At 37.0% G+C, this 22,668-nt stretch overlaps 1 protein-coding gene across 3 annotated transcripts in view; it reads right to left on the bottom strand.

Annotated features, from left to right (window-relative positions):
* Positions 1-22,668, bottom strand: part of MYOF (myoferlin) — a 72,134-nt gene that overhangs the window by 39,119 nt on the left and 10,347 nt on the right. For all 3 annotated transcript variants that reach the window (XR_008823946.1, XM_056352271.1, XM_056352270.1), the window contains exons 4-17: positions 15,054-15,162; positions 13,705-13,789; positions 11,392-11,552; positions 10,737-10,865; positions 9,212-9,274; positions 9,049-9,099; positions 7,433-7,463; positions 6,848-6,963; positions 5,499-5,625; positions 4,123-4,226; positions 3,137-3,205; positions 2,975-3,018; positions 2,471-2,553; positions 222-260 (exon numbers count right to left, since the gene is read on the bottom strand). Coding sequence is in view for 2 of the 3 variants with exons in the window: in XM_056352271.1 (XP_056208246.1) it covers positions 222-260; positions 2,471-2,553; positions 2,975-3,018; positions 3,137-3,205; positions 4,123-4,226; positions 5,499-5,625; positions 6,848-6,963; positions 7,433-7,463; positions 9,049-9,099; positions 9,212-9,274; positions 10,737-10,865; positions 11,392-11,552; positions 13,705-13,789; positions 15,054-15,162 (1,211 nt within the window). In the remaining variant the exon portion in view is untranslated. The remainder of the gene's footprint in view (positions 1-221; positions 261-2,470; positions 2,554-2,974; positions 3,019-3,136; positions 3,206-4,122; positions 4,227-5,498; positions 5,626-6,847; positions 6,964-7,432; positions 7,464-9,048; positions 9,100-9,211; positions 9,275-10,736; positions 10,866-11,391; positions 11,553-13,704; positions 13,790-15,053; positions 15,163-22,668) is intronic.

Here is a 22,668-nt window from a genome sequence, read left to right on the forward strand (position 1 = left end):
CAGCCTGAAGCACCAGCCGAACAGAAATATTTTCGAACCAGTTCCAGTGCCAAAACTGATTTTTAAAGTTAGTTATGTTTTGATACTCTTTAATAATAATGATGAATTCTTTTAGACAAGTAAATCTTTAAAAATATTTTTTATCGTGATGAGTTTTCTTAGGCAATACTTCTCAGTTTGGGCAATGGAAAGAAAAATCAGTAAGAGACAAAGATATAAACCTTCATATGACGAAGCCCCTGTTCCCGAAGATGAAAATTCTATATTATGAAAAGAGAAGAAGTTACATGACAAGTGACAATAGCATTTTAAAAACAAATACATCACAAAGCAATCCGCTTTTAAAATAAAGTTTAAGGCCTGAGAAAAAATCAAGTTCATGTGGGCTAGAATTTTCCTTCCTGATTAAAATATGACGGTACTCTTGTACAAATTCCAAAGGAGAAAACCCAAACCATGTAGCTGACAAAGTATGTTGTTTTGATGCTTCTGTTTCAACTTTGTATAATTCTCCTCCTCTCCCCCCTCCCCCCCAAATAATAATAAAAAAATTAAAACGCTATTAAAATCCTAAAAGCATTCAAGAAAACCACTACATGTCTGGGCCCATTAGAATATCTTCAGTAAATGAAGCCCATAGACTAGTTCAGTTTCCCCAATCCTTCAGAAGCCAGAAGAGGCTTCAGGCAAGGCATTGACCTCAAGGGAAGGTAATCTGTGATTTTACATGGAAATGGCTATTCCCATGTCAGTACCTTTGTAGAGAGACTATCCAAATAAGATTTTCTCAGTTACTAGGTGCCTGGGTTTGAAGTATAAATGAGCTGTGACCCAGCAGCAGTTCAAGTTACACACTTAAGTGGGTAGTACAAGTGATCTCCAGAGCTGAATTTTCCCCAACAGCCCAGCCCTTCTGTCTTTGATTTCCCATTGCCTTTTTCTGTAACCCTTTCTTTTGCCTCCTGGCAACTCGCCTGGCTGTGTGTGGGGTATGAAAAAGAATGTTTGCACAAGGTCTTACTTCAACACCTGTACTTCTAAGAGGACTGGGTTGTAACTTTGAAGTTATGTGACTGAAAATACTGTTCCACCCAATAAGATAAATAATTGCCTCAAGTCACTACAGGATTTAAGCCACTAATTTTGTTTTTAAACTCCTGACATAGCAACCAAGGACAAACTGGCCTGTCTCAGTCGAGTACATATAACATAGATTTCATAAACACAACAGAAAAAATAGTAATTTAGACTCTTATTGGGGCAACAGTGGGAATGGTTTTGAGCCAGTGTCCTTCAACCTATCATAGATAGCCAAGTGAATAAATGTTAAACCTATTCAGCCATGAACTTTACAATTCTGTATGGAGAACTAATATGCCATACTATGTTCATTAAAAAGAAAACTTTTTTTTCTGGCAAATTAACACAGAAACCTTGTCATGGAGCTGGCTGAACTGTATGAAAGATCTTGATATAAAAAAGGAGGAGATTATAGATAAAGATCACAAAGAAATAATCAACAATCATAGTATTATATTAGACCATAAAGGTAACAGATTTTTTAAAAACTTTTCCCAAAATCTTGACACAAAAAATGTTTTATATAATACCGTAAAGAAGAGGTTTATTATAAAGGTATTTTCCACTGGGGACAACATGTTAGGAACTTCATATCCTGCATAACTAAATCTGTTTTCTTGCCGTTAATAGTTGTTTTGTTTTAGTTTTTATGAAATTACATATCCAGTCACCTATACTGATTGAAGCATCGTCTGTGATCATAGCGCTGCAATTCAAACCTTAATTCACTGAAGATGCTAAAACAAGGGTTACTAAGTAGTACTTTGGAGTACTTGTGCAATGAGATGCAGTGCCCATTTCCAGTAAGCTACCGATCAGAGCAGAGGCTGATCCACGTTTCCCAGCGTCTGAAAGCAGCCTAGTAGTGTACAGGAGATGAGCAGGTGGTTCTAGGTAGCTCTGTAGGATAACTGATCAGGCACATTCCCCAGCTTTAGGTTCTCTTCCCAGAGTAAGAACAGACACACATAAGGTGACAAAAGAAGTCTTGTCTGTTACTGCCCAAGATTCTGAAACAGTGACTCTGGGTAAGTTTGCATGTCTTACTTATGATAGATTGTGAGTACTTTCCCAAATTCAGGAAACTATGTGATAGCACAAATTTAAAGTAATTCATTAACTTTGTATATATAACAGGACACTGTATTTTGAATTAGATGCTGCAATTTCCATGATGATGTCATTTAAACACTAGAATTCTAATACGTTACTTCGAAAAGTCCCACAATATACTTTCTAGGAGCATTGTTTGGAAAGCTCCAGAAACAGATAATCTTCTTGCTACAGAATTGAGGAACTATAGGAAAACACACTTTCTCAGAACACTGATCTTTGCTATTACTCATAGCACAAGAGAAGACAGTAAGTTACATACTGCTCAATCAATTACCTTCAACTTCTCCTCCAGAAGAAGCAATTTTTGAGAGACTTAAATATGTTGTTCCTACTACATCATTTTTTGTAAGACGATCCCTACAAAAAGAAAAAAAAGAAAGATTTTATTTAAATATAATGCTGGTCATCCTACACAGAAGCAAGCTATCAGTGACTAAATGCACTCCAGGACTGTATACACACATTTTCTATCACCTGGAATGCTTTAATATTACTGACACAGATGGTAATGGCTAGTTACAAGAGTGGGCTGTGTCATGAAGAAGTCACCTGACTTTTACACTATCACCTAAATAATGATAGTGCTGACCCCACAAAATTAACAATACTCCCATGTTTTACTGATCAAGTCTCTTGTAAAGAGACCATAAAGATACTTAAACACTCGCTTAAATACTCTCATGGACTGTAAAAATACCTGACATCTATAGAACCAAACTTTTCTTCACTTAATATAAATTTACCTTTTCTAGAACTTTAATTAAAATTCATAACTCACCAGTCAACAACTGCAAGTTTTATTTTCTCACACATCGAGGGAAACTGAAAAAAAAGCAAAGCAATTAAATAATCCATTACTTACTTCACCTCTGTTATGTTAATGCTCTGTGTTCCAAAAGGATGGCTGTTTTCTACAGAAACAAGACAAAAGAAATCTGACCTTGATTTGAAGATAAATAATTTGATTCCACTCTGGATTAGCATTTTTCTCGATTATATTTGTGCAAACCTGCAAAAAATGAAATCAACTATAGAGCACATCAAAGATAAAACAGACAAAAAACCCCATATACTAGCTGTGATTTAGGATGAATCATACTGTTTGGTAAGATGAGTGGTAGTAGTTAATGATGAATCCAGAGTAGTTTATGCTGCAATGAGCCATTAGTTTTCAGTTGGTAAATACTGCTAAACTGATCTGCATATGCAGCATTAATGACTACTGGAGAGAAAAAAAAATTTTGAAACCGTGTTTAAACCTGCGACTGCAGTTACCCTACTTGTTATTTCCACCAGCTACAATTTAATGTGCTTTCACACTTGTACTGATATCTTATCACAGCAGGGAATTGATATGAAGAAATGACTTGATTCCAGCTTGCTTTATGCAGATGTCAGAGTAGATGAAGAATATATTCTATATTGTTTGCTAGTCACGTCTACTGAAAATCCTCTATAGTACTGGGTGTGACAACCTGACTATATAACATCATAAAAGGACTGATATTTTTCTTCTTACAAAAAAAATAAATAAATTGGCTAGCAATGAATATAGGTTGTGCAACTGTGCTTCAGCTCAAATTTGGTATTCTAAGGAACACATTAGTAATAAAACGTACAAATGCTGTTAACCTGTCCAGAAAGATCTGTACCATCAGTTACAAAAAGCACTCAGGAAGAACCTGCAGGCAAGCAATCTGGCATGCATCAGTTCCTAGCATTAGTCATACATTCCTTTTATTAGTCATCAGCTTTATACCCATTCTACTGTACCTTGTAGTGTATCCTTATTTTATGCAGTGAACTTTAGGGCTAACCCTTTTTTGATTCCATAATTTCTGTAAACTTAAAAATTTACATTGGTGTATGAAATCTGTTCTCAGGACTACAACTGGAATGCAAAGATTTAAATAGTTACTAAATTACCTTTTTGCCAGCAAAAGAAACTTCTACAAATGGATCTACCAGGTTTTTCTTGTCTGCTTCTCCTCCAAATATTTCCTTGACAGTCTGTGCAAAAGCATCGTCCACTGGAGAGGGGTCAAAGAAGAAATTCAGGTTTATGCTTTTCATTATTATTTCATTTTATTGTATTTATTCAGCCAAAATAATAAATTGCCCACAGCAATCCCATCAAAATCAACCAGCTTACAGATCTAGGTACAGTGAAGTCTAATCTGAGAAGCAAAATTCTGAACAGTTGCTGGTAAAAATGGAGAATTTAGGCTCAGGAGCAATTTCAAGAATACAATTTTTTGAAATATCACAAGGAGTGCTGATTTGCTTCTGAATTTAGAGACACAGTTGTATTTGAAAAAAGTTATGCATATACCTGTAGACACTGTCATTTGTTGTCACAGATACAGGTGAGAAATTGCACTAAGAAGGGATAAAAAGCCAGCTATATTCTATCAGAAAACACATATGCCATATACTGAAAGAAATAGTCTTTGACTTAGCAATATAGAGTTGACAAAAGTAGTATCTCACTAAACAAATTAAGGTCAAACTGCTTACAAGCTCCTCTGCCCTCCAAGGCTGTTTATTTAAGCTTATGGTGCTCAGCTTAAAGCCCACAAACTGCAAGCAGCTTTCTGGTTCTAGTTACTAATTTCCTGTGGCCACTCAGGAGCAGGCTGGTGGCAATACAGATTGCCTTGGCCACCACAGCAGCAGCTGACTGATAGCAGTCTGGTGTCCTTTCCCCCATTGCAAAACAGCTGCAGCTATAAGCACCTATGAAGGATTGATGGGAAGAGGAAGGTGCAGCAGGCCATCAGGCTGTACTACTTATCTACCAGGATCTAAATGGCCCTGGAAAAGAGGGCTGCAGGGAACCAGCTGCCCAATAACCTCTCGAAAGCGGGCAGGGATTGGGATCCAACAGGAAGCTGACACATGCACTGTACAGTTGAGCTAGACCTGCTCAGAACATCCAGTTTATCTGCAGATCAGTTGTACCTGAATGTTGTTACTTGCATGTAACTTCTGCAATTGCAGAACGGCTAATGAAGATGACTCTTTCCCACTACCAGAAGCCATGTGGCCCACTCAGCAACAAATAAACATTACTAATCTAATGGGTAACATTAAATTATCCATTACATGAATTAAGTAGACTTACTGAGCATTACCAAAAGACTTGAAATGGGCTGCGAGAGCCATTACAGAATTATTGGCTCAGGTAACAATGTAAAACACTCAAGATGTTTTACCTTCTAGGAATGTTTCTGAACAGCTAACACAAATATTTCTGATGGTAATCAAAGACACCAATGAGCAAGCAGTAACAAGCAACATACTTTGTGGAATGTCCTCAGCTCTGTAGATTTTGAGAAGGAAAGTGACCCATCGAAGTGCAATTCCAGCAGGTAATAATAGATTGCTCTCCACATCATCACTTTCATTATCTCTTTCCCTTTTTTCAACCTGTTGGGAGATACAGTGGTACATAGTATCTGGTATATAAGAAAGGCAAAGCAATGTACAGAATTAAGGTGATAAGTTAAACCGGTGCCCACAACACTCTTCAGGCAGAAGACTTGTCAGTTTCATTAAAAAGAATGAGATTTTATCAAGTTATCAAACCACAAAAATTAATTCTACCTAAATTATTTTACTTAATTTTTATCTCTGAAGCACTTAATTGCAGGATCTGATTATAATCACACTTCTAAAATCACCATCATCTGATGACGATTTTGGCACTCGTACAATGCCATACTTCATGCAATTTTCATACTCATCTCAAGATGAATATTGAAGTAAGACATCTCACTGCAATTAGGAAATGTGTACAACTCTGATATAATTTACCAGAACTTACTGCTTCCTCCTTTCAAAATAAAGGACGACATAAAAGATTTCACCACAAATAACTAGACATATGCTTGTGATTTTAAGAGTCATGAGGATAGCAGAATGGCAGAGTTAACCTGGAACAAGGAGATCTGTGGTTCTGGGGACCATGTTACATTTAACTAAGGAGCAGCAGTATGCAAAAATCTCAGGCAGGAAGAACAGCAGAACTTAAACTACAGACAATGGTCAAGTAAGGAAAACATCACAGAGAAAAGGGCCTGTTTCTGCCTTAGTAGAACAGCAGGCAGTTAACGACTGGATTGTTAAAACTGCCTACTGCTTTCATATGCATCAAATTACTTGTGCCTAAACTTGTCATTACTGATGGGTCTGATTTTCACCTGGCAAATATTTGAAGCTTTCTGGTACTTAGGTTTCTCTGTGGGCTTGTCTACATTACGTAGCAGCAGAGACATTCCTGACTTAGTCCTGGAACTGGTATCAATACGTTGCTCAGCCTCATTAGCCATGCTAAGGAGAATTACATATTAACTTGAATGCAACACCAGGCTAACACATCTCTACTTCTTCCAGGCTGTGAAGAAACATCTACAAATGGTAGATCAACAAAACCAGAGCTTGTCCAGGGATTGCTTTATTGGACAGGATAAAAATACAAGCTTTGAGTTAGCCACTTAATACTGGATGTCCTTGAAACAACTTGTAAACCTTGTCTTACTTTTAAATACTGCACACAGAGAATTATACAGCATTCAAAAAAACGTTGGGGGCACATGCACAAATATCTGTGGGGTGGAGAAGGGAAGAAAAACATTTAAATGAAACTTACTGGTGGTTCATCTCCAGTTCCCAGGACAAACATGCTGACTTTCATATACCCTTTAGCTCCTGAATTCGTATCTTCAGGATCACTCAGCAAAAGCCATTTTCTCATGACTGCATGGCCTAAAGAAACACCACCACCCACACCCAACAATATCCATTACCAAATGGTAGAAATAATAAAATAGAAGTCAACAGTTCCAAAAGTATGCTTTATCCTAAACCTAATTATTTTAAATTCTGTCCTAGACAGGTCTCAATAGTGCCATTCAAAACAAGAAATGTAGTGGTGTTAAAATGTTGTGGCATACTAATTCAAGGACATAATTAACAGGCGCTTTCTGCATTATTTTTTATGTTAGGTCTTTGATACCAAAATTAACATCCAAATTTTAGGTGCTTGTACTTCATCCTAGAACCACTGAAAGGAGTTATATATTGGTGGATTTTTTTTTTTTTTAATTTAATACTTAAAGCAGCAATCTCAAATAACTTTCCATTAAATTTCCTCTTTTACTTTAAAAATTTAATGAAATGTTTGAACTTGCAAGTTTCAAGTCAGTACAGAAGCTCTGAAGTAACTGGTACTTACCAGGCTCATCATAAACATAGCCAATGTCAATCTGAAATAAAGACCAAAAGTATTATTTCCGAAAAAAATACCAAAACAGAAAAATGCTAGGGAAACTCCCCTCAAGTTTTTCATGAGTACTACTACATTGCCCTCTTGTCACAAACAAAAGAAAGTTTACATAGGATATTCTTGGGAGGAGAAATAAAAAATGCCTTACATTGAAAAGTGAGGAGTTTTGAACGCATACAGCAACCAAGAGGAAAATGCAAGAAAAGATGTAGCAGAACTAACAGCTGTAGTTACTTTCTTGTTTCCTCAGATCCCCAGCTTTTTCATTTACCAGAGACAGAAGATGGGGTTAGCTTACTGCCTCTTGAATTCCCTGTTTCCCCCACTATTTAATGTTCAGACAGGCTTTTCAGAACTCTTGTTTCTACTTCCTGCTCAACATCTCATCCTCCAGTTCCAGAAATGAAGCTTATTTTTTTAATGAATAATTTCCTTTTACGAAGATGATGGAACATTTTTTCCCTTCACTGTCAAATCTGGACAAGATTGCACATATACCACAACTGTATTCATTGTTTTCATTGATTTCAAACATGTTCAGGAAGGTAAGTATGTTTGCACATTGCAATTTGGGCTAGTATTCGTGGCAGGTAAAGTCTGAGAGGGTGACTTTCTAGAGAGAATTACCCTTGGGGTTTTCCTCTGGAATGTGTGCCTGTAGGAACAGAAAGCAGCTGAACAACATGCTGTCACCTGCTTAGTGAATGATCAATCCTCCACAAAGCAATATACCACTGTCTGAATCACTAGAATTTACACAGATAATAAGCAGCCAGAAGCAAAAGAAACCAGCTTTGTGGCTGAAACTGCTTCATTTAGAGCACTCTTCCATACTTGCATATTTTTGTGAAAAGCTGGTCCAGAGATCTACTGAATTTGTGCAGTACAAAGTAAGCACACAGAAAATACAGCCAACACTGATATTGTAAGCGTTGTAACAGAGGATCCCAGTAGCCATTACAATTGTCATGTGAATTCTTTCTCTGTATTGCTTCAGCAGCACCTTCAGCAGGCAGATGCCCACCTCCCAATACTGACCATTACAAATACAGACAATCTCATTAATATCATGAAAACCACAGAAATTACTTTAACTAAGAGACTCTGCCAACCATCTCTTTATTTAACAAACTTCTGACCAAAGGAACACCTTTCCACATCACTTGAGAATGTGTATCTTTATGCTGCCAAACATATCACTACTCTACCTATTAGCTACCTACTAAAATTGTCTCTTCAAACCCTACCTCATACCAAATATTCACCTCAGCTTTTAAGGAAAAAAATTACTTTTTGGTAAATATTGTTTTTCTCTTAGATGCGAGTTAGAGAACCTGGTATATAAAACATACTAATTTTCTTTAACAATAATCTTCTACTGAGATAAGAAAACTGTTTAGTAGTGCTTTGAGCAAATGGTCTCTAGCATGAGAAGCAAGACATCATCAGGTCATTCTCTGGCCCCACGCTAAAGTAGTTTAAATTAAACATTTGAAACAAGTGTTTAAAAAAATTCTCTCATTTTATTTAATTTAGTCAAGATATGGAAATTGTTTCATACCCACCTTAAATTCTCCCATTAGACAGTCTGCCCGTAGAGAGTAAGAATCATATACCTAAGAAGACAGACAAGCTTGAAACAGGAATGTTCCTGAACATCACAGTGAAATGGACAAACAAGGCTATATGCACCCAGCAGCCTTTTGGACATGCAGCAATTTTTCTTACCCGAATGCTAATTGTTTCATCAAGCAACTGCAAAGGAGTCATGTGGACATTGTAGAAAAAGATCTGTTAGGGTAAAAACAAACAAAAAACCTATCTCAAAATGACAAACACATAATTATCTGAACAGAATGCAAAAACATTATTTTAAGAGGCCTGTGAGGCATGCCTGCTACAGTACTTTTACCCTGCCTCCTTGCTGCACACATTCTATGATAATTCAGTGCAAAACAAAACGCCTAAATTTAGTAAATAAACTTAGTACAAAATAGACAGTCACAACTTCCATTTGAATGAATACAGTAGGCACAGCCATGCTCCAGACCTTAAGCACTGCCCTCGCTCTTCACTCTGCACTTCACATTCTCCTCAGGGGAACAACTTTGGGAATTACAAAGGTTGTTAATTTTCCAGGACATTCAATCCTGGTCTAGCCACCTCTGTTGTTGTCAAAAAGGTCTTGTTTAGGGCTAGTGGTCATAGCGATTGTAATGATTTGCATCTTTCAAAGTCAAGGCCACAGGAATAAATCTGATAGTACAAATAAACTAATAAACGATATATTTTTCTTCATGCTGTCAAACAATTAATAGTATATGCCTTATTAAGTTTGGTTTTTGAGCCCACCTATAATCCAGTCAGTACTTTATCCCACAAAAGGGAAGGGTACATACACATGGTCCCTCCTATCCACTTTTAGCCTAGTGTGGATATTGAGACTGCCTAGGAATTGATTCAATACAAGGTGCAACTGGCTTTCTCCCTTCCCTGTATTTCACCACTGCTTCATAAATCTTGACCGCTACCTACAGCTTAGTTCAAGTCTCAAAGTTTTGTAACTTCCTTGGTTTTGCCCGCATGTGTTAAATATGCTTGCCACTCTGTTCCAGAATCTTTTGAAATTTCCACACATGTCCAGATAACGAGACTTATCCCTCAGCACTCTATTAAAGCTTAAACTTTGCAACTTCAGTCTTCCAGACATGGGATCATTCTTGTGTCCCTTACACAGCTTTAAATTCTCTCCAGTATTTAAGTGTTTGATGTACCTATCCCTGTCTGGATAAAGAAATCTAGTTGTGCTTTTACAAATTACGGGTAGCAAGGCAATGACTCTCCAGATTCTGTGTGGCAGTCACTGACACAAAACGCTGCACTGAAAGCTCATCTGCATGCTCCATAAAGGTTTACAACAATTCCTAATTAATTTCGATGTGATTTTATAACCTGCATACAACTATTGAAAATAACTATTATGTCAAATGAAAAGAACATATTCCACATGTCTCAGCTGAAGTTTGACTTCCTTCTAGATAGCTTTATCTGCTAAGACTGCCAGTGATGGAGATGTGTTCAGTGACGTGAATACATAAAGGAAGAGACTGGGAACTGCAAAATGCATAGTTAGCCATAAACACCCTTAAATTTTAGCAAATTCTTATTCACTGATCATAGTGAAAGCTGTAGTAACTATTTTTCTACGTTTGATAATACCAACATTTCAGCTACAGTGTTCTTAGCCACTCACTTCATCAAAATATGGGTTGTTTCCTCTTTTGATTCTTGTTCGGTGTGTCTGACCACAAACATGAACTTTGACTACTGGTTTTATGTTATTTCCAGGCAACTGACGACCTTCAATTACTCTAACACGAATCTGAGGAAAAAAAATAAATTCAATTATTTGTATTAATTCATTCCCTATATTATACATCATCCTGGTGGCAACAATTTCTTACCATACCATCAAAAAAGTTAGCCAACAGCTCAACTACCTGGCAGATATAGACCGGAGAGACTTTTCAGAGTTAATTATGAGAGTGAGTATAATTTTACACTTGAATTTTACAAGACAAGTTGGGGATAATTATTTCAGTAGAATTTTTTTTTACTTGCTTTTACTACATATTTTTAAAGCTGCTATTGTACTTTGAAATCTATACAACTATAAAATAAATAAGGTTCATCTAGATATACAGTGATAACTGTACAAAATTGAACATCTCTAAAAGGCAAATTGGAAGAACAGTTGAAATACAGACTTTCAAATGAAGACACTAATTGTCTCTACAGTGCATTAGATTTGCACAATCTGACATTAAATCATGCTCAGGCTATGTGAAAGAAACAATGTCCCCCCCAGGCAGAAAAAGGGAATATGCAACATTTAATAAATCTATTACCTGGAAATCTTGTGGTTTGTTAGAAAGGATTCTCCGTGTTTTCTTTCCTTTGGTGATGCGTTTAGCTAGCTGGGCTTCCTTTGTGTCACTTGGAACTGTTGGTGTGATACCACCAACTGGACCATCCAAGCCATCCTCATAACCTCCATCATCTTCTCCATCTCAGAGAGTTAAAAAAAAAACAAAAAGGTGCAATTATAAACAAACAGTACAGCTTGATGTTAAAGTTAACAGCAATAGCAGTCTGATATCCAAGAGTTCTACTAGAATTTCATTATTATCTCGTTTCAACAATTTTTTTGCTAATCACATGCTTCCGACTCCTTTTGAAAGCTAGTAATTTTAGCCTGCTTAAGAACAAATTTGTATCTTAACCAAACTAACTGTAGATCTGTCCCTCTTCAGCATGCAGAGTATCTAATACACTTTTTAGAACAACTGATGGAAGTTTTAGCAAAGTACAGTTCAGCTGTAGTTGTCAAGAGACTCATTCATAATACATCAGAAGCGATTAATTTTATTCCAGTTGAAGCTGTTTCCCAGCAGTAAGACTAGGCTATAGCATAATCTTGGGTTTTACTTTAGAATCCTGAAAAGATAAAGGCATTCAGGGTCTACCATCCAAAATAAAACTCTGAATTCTCTTCCACAGCATTTAGCTGTGGAATAAGTTAAGTTAAAGTTTCTTAGTAAGCCTTTTCGACAGTTCTGAAATCACAATACCTCTGTGGAATACTGCTCTACAACCACATGACACTACAATACTGGATCATACACTCAAATTCCAGTATTGCAAAACAGGATCCGTAAATAACTAGACCACAAAAGTGTGTCACTCTCTTGTGCTTCCAGCTTCTTTTCTTAACTGAAGGACAGTGACTGTGGTGAAATCTACAGGAAGAACAAACTGTGTCTCTGATGGTTAGCTTTAACAGAATGTTTTTCATCTTTATGAATTCATTTGCCAACACAGAGTGATGATCACTTTGCATAATGAAGTCCTCAGTGATCCTTGTAAGAGACGTATAAAACCACAAGAGACTGACATACCATGTCTTTTATAACCAGAAAACCCCACCTTCAAAACGCTCTCAAAATCCATCTGCCTGGATGGATCCATTAAACTGACTGATCACACCCCCTGACTTTGCACTTAATTTCTGAAAGTCAGCTGTAGCAATCTCAGCTGGGGAGGTGATTTCATTTCATGGGAAATGGATATTTACAATAATTAACTATGGTGTGTTTGATAATTTGCACTGAAATAAATTTCATGCAGTTGCTGGACACTAGCTAAAAATCTGCCATGTTTTATTTTACCTGTATTACCTAATAGTTTAAGGACATTTTAAAAAAGATATCAAAATAATCTCAAATAAGTCCATTTGTGTTTTTAGCCTTCAAGTCCACATTTCTATAAAATTATTTTGAAATGTAGTAATTTAACAGAGAGATTGTGTGTTTATATTACCTATCCTTCAACTCCCCAAGAACACCTCTCTGAAAAGTCAATGGAATTAAAATTTCATGCCAGAAGACTCCTAATCTGAATTTTTTCCTTCTTATGTTATTATCTATCAGCAGATAATGGTCAATCTGATTTATTTCTTCACAAACACATAACATCTGTTATAGAGTCTGGATGTTAGGGTATTCACCTGTCAACCGCAAAAACCTGTTGCTACTTCACAGTTCTTTTAAGAGTCTGGAAAACCAGAGAATCTCAAAAACACTCTCAGCAAAGGCCTAGTTAATACGATATAGAGATAACAAGGGACATTCCCTATTAATCACAATATTTCTTGGGCAAGTCTAATATAAGATACAAGTGTCTTTCAAAACTTACTTACTCGACAGGAAAAAGTTTAATGATTTGAGAAAATATTTTCACAAATCTCCTTGACATTAAAAGTAACAGAATATATTTTTCAAAAAAAAGTGACTTCCCTGCTTTTTTGGTTAGCCCTAGCATTACAGCAGATAACTGCTCTTTCTTTAAGCATTCAAAAACCTTTCTTTCCTAAACATAAACTGTTTTGAAAAGCTTTTAAGCAACATCATTCTTTTGTTACTTCATTCCACTGGAGAAGATAATGTCAAAAAACATTTTAATGTCAGAAAACGTCGATTTTCTTCCTAGCTGTAGTTCTGAATCATCCTTAATTTCTTTAAATTCACTGTCTGGCAATCATGACATGCTGGTTCTGGTTACTTTTTTTTCTGATGAACAGTGCTGCTGAATCGCTTTCTTGCCTTATGTTAAATATCTCCATGATCTTTTCACAATAATGTTGTAAGAAAAGACTGAAGTACCTTCTTGTGTATTGGTCCCTCCTGGATCATTTGGATTTGCAGGACCAGCTGGTGGCTCATATCCTACTACCAAATCAATTGTTGCCTGTAGAGAAATACACATTTTTTAACACAGCATACAGTATTCACAACAATTGATTTCAAACAGTAAGTTCTGCTAACACTGTACACGAACAGTTAACTATTCATGGTCACAGCTCAGCTTATAATAAAATTTCAGCTATTAGTAAAATAATAAACTTATTAAGCTATATATACATACAAACAATAAAGATTATACAATTTGCAGCTAATGGAATAGGCTCTAAAATAGTATCTAACAAATGGAATTGCTGTGTTTATATTTAGAAAAATCTCTCACAATACAAGTATGTAAGATGTTCTACAAATGCTAATTTAGTTCTACATTAACGGTAAACTAGGTGACATCCTAAATTTGCAAACAGAAGAACAAAGGCAGTGAGAAATAACACTATCTGATCAACAACGTAAGTCTGAACCATAAGTAAAATTTCCTGTCTGGCTCTTCTAATTGCTTGTTCATACCTCCATTCTGGAAGAAAAACACGATGTAGTTTTCCACTCTAATTACAGAATTGCCTTTTTTTGTGCTTGACTGTGGTTTTGGATTATTTAACAAACCATTATTCCTAGCTGCAACATTAAGATGAGGAATCAGCACAAAAAGCCCAACCCTATGACCTGCTAACCATGATACTAAACTACAGCTGATGAGACCTTAAGCCCCCTTGTTAAGTGTACTAGAATGCAACATCAAGTGCCTGAACAGCTAGATGCACAAATACAGCAAGGTCCCAGTTCTAGAAACTACTTTATTAACAACTAAGTTAACAACAAGTTAACAACTCTGTTAAATCTAAACACATGCTAAACAAAGTTAAGCAAGTTGTTGTGTAACTTTCTGAATGGAGCTGGCAGTGAACTTCTGAATTATGTGCTTTCTAGAATTAGTGCTATGACACAGGTGGATATTAGAAAGAAAACAGCAAAACAGTGCACATGGGACCTCCATCTGGTACTTAGGAAAATGTTCTTTTTCAACATCAGGCTAACCTCCATACATACTCTGTGGCCAATATTTATAGCACATATATAGAAATATATAACACACACACAGAAGACAATGTATCTAATTTAAAGGATATTAAACAAACTCAGATGGCATAGACATAACTGTACCTTGTTGTAACATTTCCTCTGTCTGGAGCTTTTGCTACAACATTTACAAAGTAAAAATAACTTGAAAATATTTTTGTTGCACTATTATCCCTGTTGCTGGAGCATTTTGATCATGAATACAGTAAAATAAGGAAATAAAAGCCACTCACTCCAGTTTCTTGTCCCCTCTCATTTAGCAGCGGTATGAGTTTGAAGGGAAAAGATCTGCTTTGGTTACCTACAAGATCCTTAAGTGCTACAGATGCATTGCCAATTAATCTGAAATGAAGTAAAAATCATTATTAGAACGCAAGTATACATCAAACTGAAGTTCCCTTTTGTTTCTCACTAGTGTCTATCAGTCAACCAAATAACTCCAGCCATGACTTGAAAACCCAAGACACAAAAAAAGGTCACTGCAAATGTTATCTAAAGATTGTGTACTGTTAATTTGTATTTTCAGTTTCACTGCACTTAAATGTGCTGGCATTCTTTATGGAAGACACAGCTTTAACCTAAAAGATGTTAAACCCCTAAATTTAAATAAATTTTACATGTATTTCTGAAAATAATCTTCTGTGTAACTCAACATGTCACTTGTTTCAGCCGCTGAATTCTCATTGGTAAAGGATGTAATTCTTTCCCTATATAGCTTTGCAAACTCTTCAAATGAGAGGTAATGTGTAAAAGCTAGATATGACAGCTCTTGTACTACACAGAAAGAGACAGAAAAAGACAAATACACATCTCTAATGAAAACAATGAAACCGAACAAATGCAATCAACATGTTTACTAGAGGCTTCACAAAATTACTTTTCTTGCCCTTATTCTACGCTTTGGAATAGATTCATCTCCTTGCCTCTAAATTCTCAAGAGTGTTTCGATACGGTGCTGGAGAGGCCTACCAAAGGAAGCTGCCCAGGGGATCTGACATAATGTGGTAGACTTTCCTGAGCTACTTCTGCCTACTTTGGGACTGCATCTGCCAACCCTTGTGAAAAAAAGTGAAAATTGCATGCATTTTTAACCTGAGAAACTTCTTTTAGGCTGAGTTTCTAACACTGTGGCATTGGTCTCATGATACCTGGTACTGTGGTTTGTTCCCATACATGTAATAACAGCCTACTCCCATACTGAAGTGGATTATTGGAATAACTGAGATTTTTGCCAATGTAAAAACCCCAAGATAATTTCACCCTGTAAATATTACAAAGAACATGTTTCACAAACAAAATACTAGCTTTGCTGCCAAAGTGGAAAAAGATTTGTACGCTGACACCTTAACTGAGATCCCTTTGAATAGATTACAGTGCTTTTTCATGGAGAAGGTAAGGATGCAAGGGCATTTTTTGACATGAAGCAAGAGCACTATTATAGCTGCTCTCAGGTGCTACGTCAAGAGAACATAATTTACTTTTTGTGAAGTACACTATGATAGGTAAGTATAAAGCATTAATTTCCTGCAAATATACATTTCAGGTATTACACACTGCAACTTCTGTTTAGCTGTGCGCTTTCTGTGTGAATGACCTGTGAGAATTACTTTGGTGCTGTCACCTCCTCAGTCAAATCTGGTTTTCCAGTTCATCTCATGCCTCCAATCTCAGTTTTGTTTTTGAGAAGTTTTGACTCACTACTCAAACCTTTCACTACTGCCCTCCAAATTGCCAAAGCACAGTAATATTCCAGCTACGCCTCCTATATTCATTACACACTGGGGATGGGCTAGATGTGAAAAGCAGTTTAAGATCAGGCCATGCTGCAGAGGAAATACATGAAGCTGTTCTAACTTTTAAGATGACCACAACTGAAACTGATGCCACCTCTAACACCTGCCTCTCCTCCCTTTACTGAACAGACACCTGGGTTCAGAACTGTAGTCTTGATCCAGTGTCCTTTAAAAATCTATGGAAATATACCTAGTTATTTCAATGAGCATTAGATTAATCCCAGGTACATTTTCACTTTTTACAAACTGTTGCACAGAGCTGGATGTTAGCTGACACGCTGACTCCATGAACTTCTCTACTTTTGGGAGCTTAAGAAGCAATTTCTCCTGTTACGCAATCAAAATTGCATTCAACCCACAAAACAAATGTAGATTTGGAACGTCACATATACATGCAGTGGTCTCATTTATCCCTCCAACTGTAGTATTATTTGATATTGCTTATGACCTGATGTAGAAAATATAGACATTAAACAACAATGTCTACCTAGCTCAGGAAACAACAGCAGATGATCTCTCTCAAACAGAAAAAGGCTTTATTTTTTCCCCTGTGGCTTGAACACTCCAAAACCCGCTGTTATATAGAAGTCAACTAACTGACATTTCACAACGAAGAGAACATTTCCCTCTATATTTGACCAAACCTTTCTATGTAAAGAGCAGGTGTCATGCAGACACTGATATTATTCAACAGTCAAAGAAAAGCAGAAAAGGCTCATTCCATAATGGCTGCAAATCCCAAAGCAGTTAAAGAGAAAAATACTGGGTAGCTTAATGCATTTCCCCCTTTATTACATAGCCTTCTAACACATCAATAGCTTTGAAAGCAAGTATAATATAAGCAAATGCAAAACTGTTCCTGCAGTTGGAAGGAACAAATGCTTGAATTTCTTTTACACATTACTGAAAGAAACTGACTTCTCATCACTTTTTCCTTCAGTGCAAAATTAATCAAGAAAATAAATTCCAAATATTATTATTTTCCCCAAATCCTTCAACCATATGCCTTCCCATTTGAGAATAACAGAGAGAAACATACACAGTTTGAGGTATCACAAAAGGGAAAACCCCAACAAGACTACCCAAAACCAGTAAGACAAAATCTGATTCAAGAGAAAGGCAAAGATGATCTTTTCCTACGTACATTAATAGAAAAATTTCTAGACTTGGTATTTTGATTTGATATGAGCTGAAGTGACTTATATTAACTCCAAAAAGAACTTCAGAAGTCATGCAGCCTCAAATCATCTGGATGACTTTCAGCAACCACACCCTCCTATCTGGTGATACTAACTCAAGAGCAGCTGTTCAACAGTAGTGCTTTCGAAATTTTCCAGCATAAATTTCCATTTCTACATCCTTATCTGTCCTGTGCAAATGATAACGGTACACACATTTGAATACACAGTAATTTTAAAATTTCTGATCACCTTCAGAAGACTGAAGGGGGAGTCACTTACATATACTACTTGATTGCTACTAGTTGGCTCTGAAGTCCTTTGTTTCCCTCTCCTTTAACAGGTTGAGCAACAATAGTCTTCAGTCATTTTCCACTCTAGCAAGAGTGAGAAATCTAATGTTCAGCCTATACACTAGCTTAACCTACTTCTGAGCTTTAGCCAAATTCCAAACTTTAGGCAGTTAGTCTTTTGCTTTCCCCAAAGTGCTCCTGTTCAGTGGATTTGGGATGTCTGATTTCTCCCTTAGCAGAACCACAAACTGATGAGGTTGGAAAAGACCACTTGAGATCATCTAGTCCAACCCCTTTGCCCAAAGTCAGCTATAACAGGTTGCCCAGGACCATGTTCAGGCCAGTTTTGGTCATACAGCTACTCAACACCTGAAGTAATATTTTTAAAGGAACAAGGAATGCCTCAAAGTCATCTTTGTCACTTGTACAGGTCTAGAGAAAGCCTAATCTTTGGGCTAAGTCAGGTAAAACCAAGCCAGGGAAGTCAGATAGCAGCAGCTGTTGTGACACCACATCCATTAACGGTTCATTGCTGTTTAATGCTTTGCTGCAAGGTCTGCTACTGTACTCACTTCTGATGTGTAACTAGACCCCCAGTTCTCTGCACAACTACTGTGAAGTTGCTGTGTTCCTCTGAACTCTGAAGACTTTTTACCTTCATGCAGGATTGCATGCCATCTCCCTCTGAAGTCATGACTTTCAAGGTGATAAGAAGTCCTTTCCTTCCAGCACAGCTGAAAAGACTTTCTGTCACCTACTCATCCTCAAAGGACACTGCTCTTTGCTGGGGCTATTTCAGCTTTCTTCCTCTTGCCTAGGCAGACATTTGCCCATTTAATTCCAGATCACACTGGTCTCTTGATGCCATCAAGTGGGATAGTTTCTGCTTTCAGAATAGCTCAATACATCCTCTGATGTTCATTAGCTGCTTTGTCAGTAGACAGCACATGAGAATTGTATCTTAACTCTACTTTAAGTACACTTTTGGCCATCCCTAAGACCTGTTATGTAGAGCGCCCAGTCAGCCAGGTCTCAAACTTTGCCAGCTTTGCAGAAGTAAAGCAAAAAACCTGTCCTGCCACAAGCAGTTTAAACATTCTGGTCTACCACTGAATAAGACACCAAAGATAAATGCAAAGTCCACATTTAGAAGCATATTTTAAACCACTACAAATATACCTTATTAGTATTAGGTCTGTGATACTTCCCTTCTCTCCCCACCCCCCCCAGTCAAAGGGAAATACTTAGTTTATTAGGGTGAAATCAATCAACCAACTACTGATGACCAACTATTAAATTAATCCATTAGTGCTGTCATTAGCACTTCCTGTTCACTGCCCAAATACCGAGAAGTGAAACTTCACACCCATGCCTGGATCAGGAAATACTAACTCACAATACCAACTATTCCTCCTCCGTTCCTCTGTATGAAGGTAGCAAGTTACACTAAATTCTTTAGCATATGACATCCTCCAGTTGCTTACATGATACTTATACTAGAAGCCCAGTGATTGTAATCTCCCGAGAGTCAAGCATTTAAATTATTTTGACTTACTTTTAAGGGTTTATTTTGACAGAGGCTTATATTGGTTATTCTCATTAGCAAACTTGATCTCACACTGCAATTATAATTGCTACACCCAACCTTTCTTTCTCAGGGTATATGTTCCAGTATAGATTCTATGTTACAAGACCCAACACCCGCCTTCTGTTATTCATGCTGTATTTTAAAATTTTTATTGAGTGAACCAACTATTTTTATCTTCTTTAGTTATTTGATACTCTTCTTTGCATGAACAAACTTCAAAAAGAACCAAAGCATGGAACCTATTTTGTACAAGGCAGAAAAACTGAAACCTGAATCTTAACCAGGCTGGATCTTGTATACAGTGTACGCATGGAAAGTCAGCAACTACGCACAGCCACACTGACTCAGAAAAGAATCCACACAAAAGGCTACAGCTGTAGGAGGACTCAAACAATCTAGTAATTCTCTAACTATGGAAAATACTTAAACACGATTAAATAATTTGCTGCACTGTACATTTGTGGCTGCATTTTTCGGCTTGAGAAATGGGTGTGCCCAATCTGTTTTTCCCCTGTGTTGCTAGGTTACTAACCATGCAAAGAACATCGGGAAACACATACTCCCAACACTCTTTCAAACAGAATGAAAATGACTTCATTTAGACACAACTGTAACTTCCTGTTCACATTTTTTTTCTTAACTTCACAGGGACAACTAAAGTTACAGGGTTTTTTTGTTTGTTTTTAAACTGCATAGAGAGTTGTGTTGAGAGTCTGAAATCTTTCTAACAGTATTAAACATAATAGAAAACAGATGTGTTCTCTTTTCAAACATCGTTATGCTGGAAAATCTAGCTAAGCATGGATCATATGAGTCCTCTCTAGCTTATTCCTACGATGGTCTGTCTGCACACGTCAGTGTGGTCTGCTTTATTAATCTTTTCCAATGACTGTCTTTTTCAGACATGAATTACGGAAACATGCTAAAGTAATGAGTTACATGTTTTGGCACAGAGTAAAAAGAGTAACATCCACTGTGCTCCTCCTCCTGCATCAGTATAAGAATAGGCTGGATGCCCAGCTATGGAAGTTTTTAAGAGCTGTAGCAAAATCATGGGTTATATTGCCATCCTCTGCTGTGTTATTCTAGAGGGGAGTATGGGTTCCATAGTCAGTTCTTGGGCACAGCAATGGACGAGGTGTCCAGAACTAGCCAGGAATAACACTGCATGGAGTATCTGTGTATTAGCTAGGAGCTTTGTGAGTGAGCAGCCAGAGAGAGTGAGCTGGGTTGAGAAACACTGTTCTGCTTCTAGCCTACACTGCAGCAAAGAATGGTGGCAGAATGTCTGAACAAAAGTTCTCTACCTAGAAAATAACAATAGCAATCCTCACTGCTTATTTTCTTCCAGAAGGGAGAAAACAAAGCCAAAGACATGGTGTAGTTTCTTCTCATTGCTCTTTCTCAGGCAACACAGAGCCCTAGATGTACCCTTTACACTCAAAAACTAAATCCCAATTCAATCTAGACTTTAAAGTAAAATATATAAAAACATGAACCTCTAAAGGAAAAATTAGAGATTTAGACTCAAATCCCACTTAGCTTAAACACCAGATATACCTTCCAAATTAATGGGTCTACTCATCAATAATGTCAAAAGCACATGGCAAACACCGGGTTTCTGAAATAACGGGCCTTTACCTCTGAAAGACTTCAATCCCATTAACCACATCAAAATTGCAGATAAAAATTAATACAATATTGTCCAGCTCTCACTCCCCTCCCCTCCTTTTTTTTTTTTTAAACTGTCATTATAATAGCTTTCTGTAGTAAGGAACTTAGACAGGCATCATACTCCATCTTTCCAATCCTGAATTAGCACGCAAAGCAAGGGAGTGTCATTTGCACACACTTCCACCAAGCATCTTTTCTGAATGCTGCAACACTCCAGGCATGTATCCAGGCTATATACTTTTCCTTAAGTATTAAAAGAGGATACTGTGAAAGGATAGCAAAACTATGATAAGGTAGTCCTAAATCTCTCTCAAACTCAGTAAACAGAATCAGTAACTCTACAGAAATACAGCTTACACATGCATGCAAGAATATGTGGGACACTTATTCCACATTCCTTCTTTCATACGCTCGTTTGTCTAAACGTGAATGTTCATTAGTACCAAATCTCTTCTGCTGTTACAGTGCTTTGTGCCTTTAAAGGAAATCCAAGATGACATTTCTTATTATCTTGTTACAGTCAGGAAGCCTACCCATGTGTTTCCCACTCCTCACCCCCTTATCCTGTTTCCCTGCCAACTGCCCTTCCAAACACATCACACACTGCAAACATGTGGTGGTTATTGAGGATTTATTTTCAAAAAGCATTATTTTTGAAAGTGTTGCTCTGTCTTTGGTATGGATTAGACACATTTTTGCACAGCTCCATACAAGGAAGTCACTTTTTCAAAATATTTTACTGGTTTCTTTTTAAATTGTACACAGAATAAGTGGTGGACCACTTCCAGTGCATAAACCCAAGCAAAATGAACCAGCATTTGCACAAGCTGGGTTAAGCGCTACAAATACGTGTCCAGATATTTACAAATATGCTTTGAAATAAACCAAACCCGAGCTCTTGCTTAACTTCGAACCCACATAGAAAGATTTTAGGGGCTTCAGCCAAGTACCTTCCTTTATTTTCTGATACGTTATAAAATCCACTACAAAATTCTCATTACTGATAAGCTTTTCTGTATCAAGTTCTGGGATTTCCCTGAAGTCAGAGGCATGCAATGTAGTCCTGCTTTACTGACCTACAGGAATCTCAAGAATGAGAGATCTGAGGGCACTGGCTTGACTCACAGTGATTTTGTGACAGAGCTGTTGGATTATTGCAAAATCCTGAATTCAAATGCTGGGGGGAGGCAGAAAGTAGTAAAGAAAAGCTAACAATGAAAGTGGACTACCATCAATAAATATGAATGTATGCCTATCTCAGTGTAATAAAATATGCAAATCTGCCATAAAAGAAAAAGGAAAGAAGATCATGTGGTATCATA

The sequence above is a fragment of the Falco biarmicus genome, chromosome 9 (assembly GCF_023638135.1).
Source record: "Falco biarmicus isolate bFalBia1 chromosome 9, bFalBia1.pri, whole genome shotgun sequence".
Lineage (NCBI taxonomy): Eukaryota > Metazoa > Chordata > Aves > Falconiformes > Falconidae > Falco > Falco biarmicus.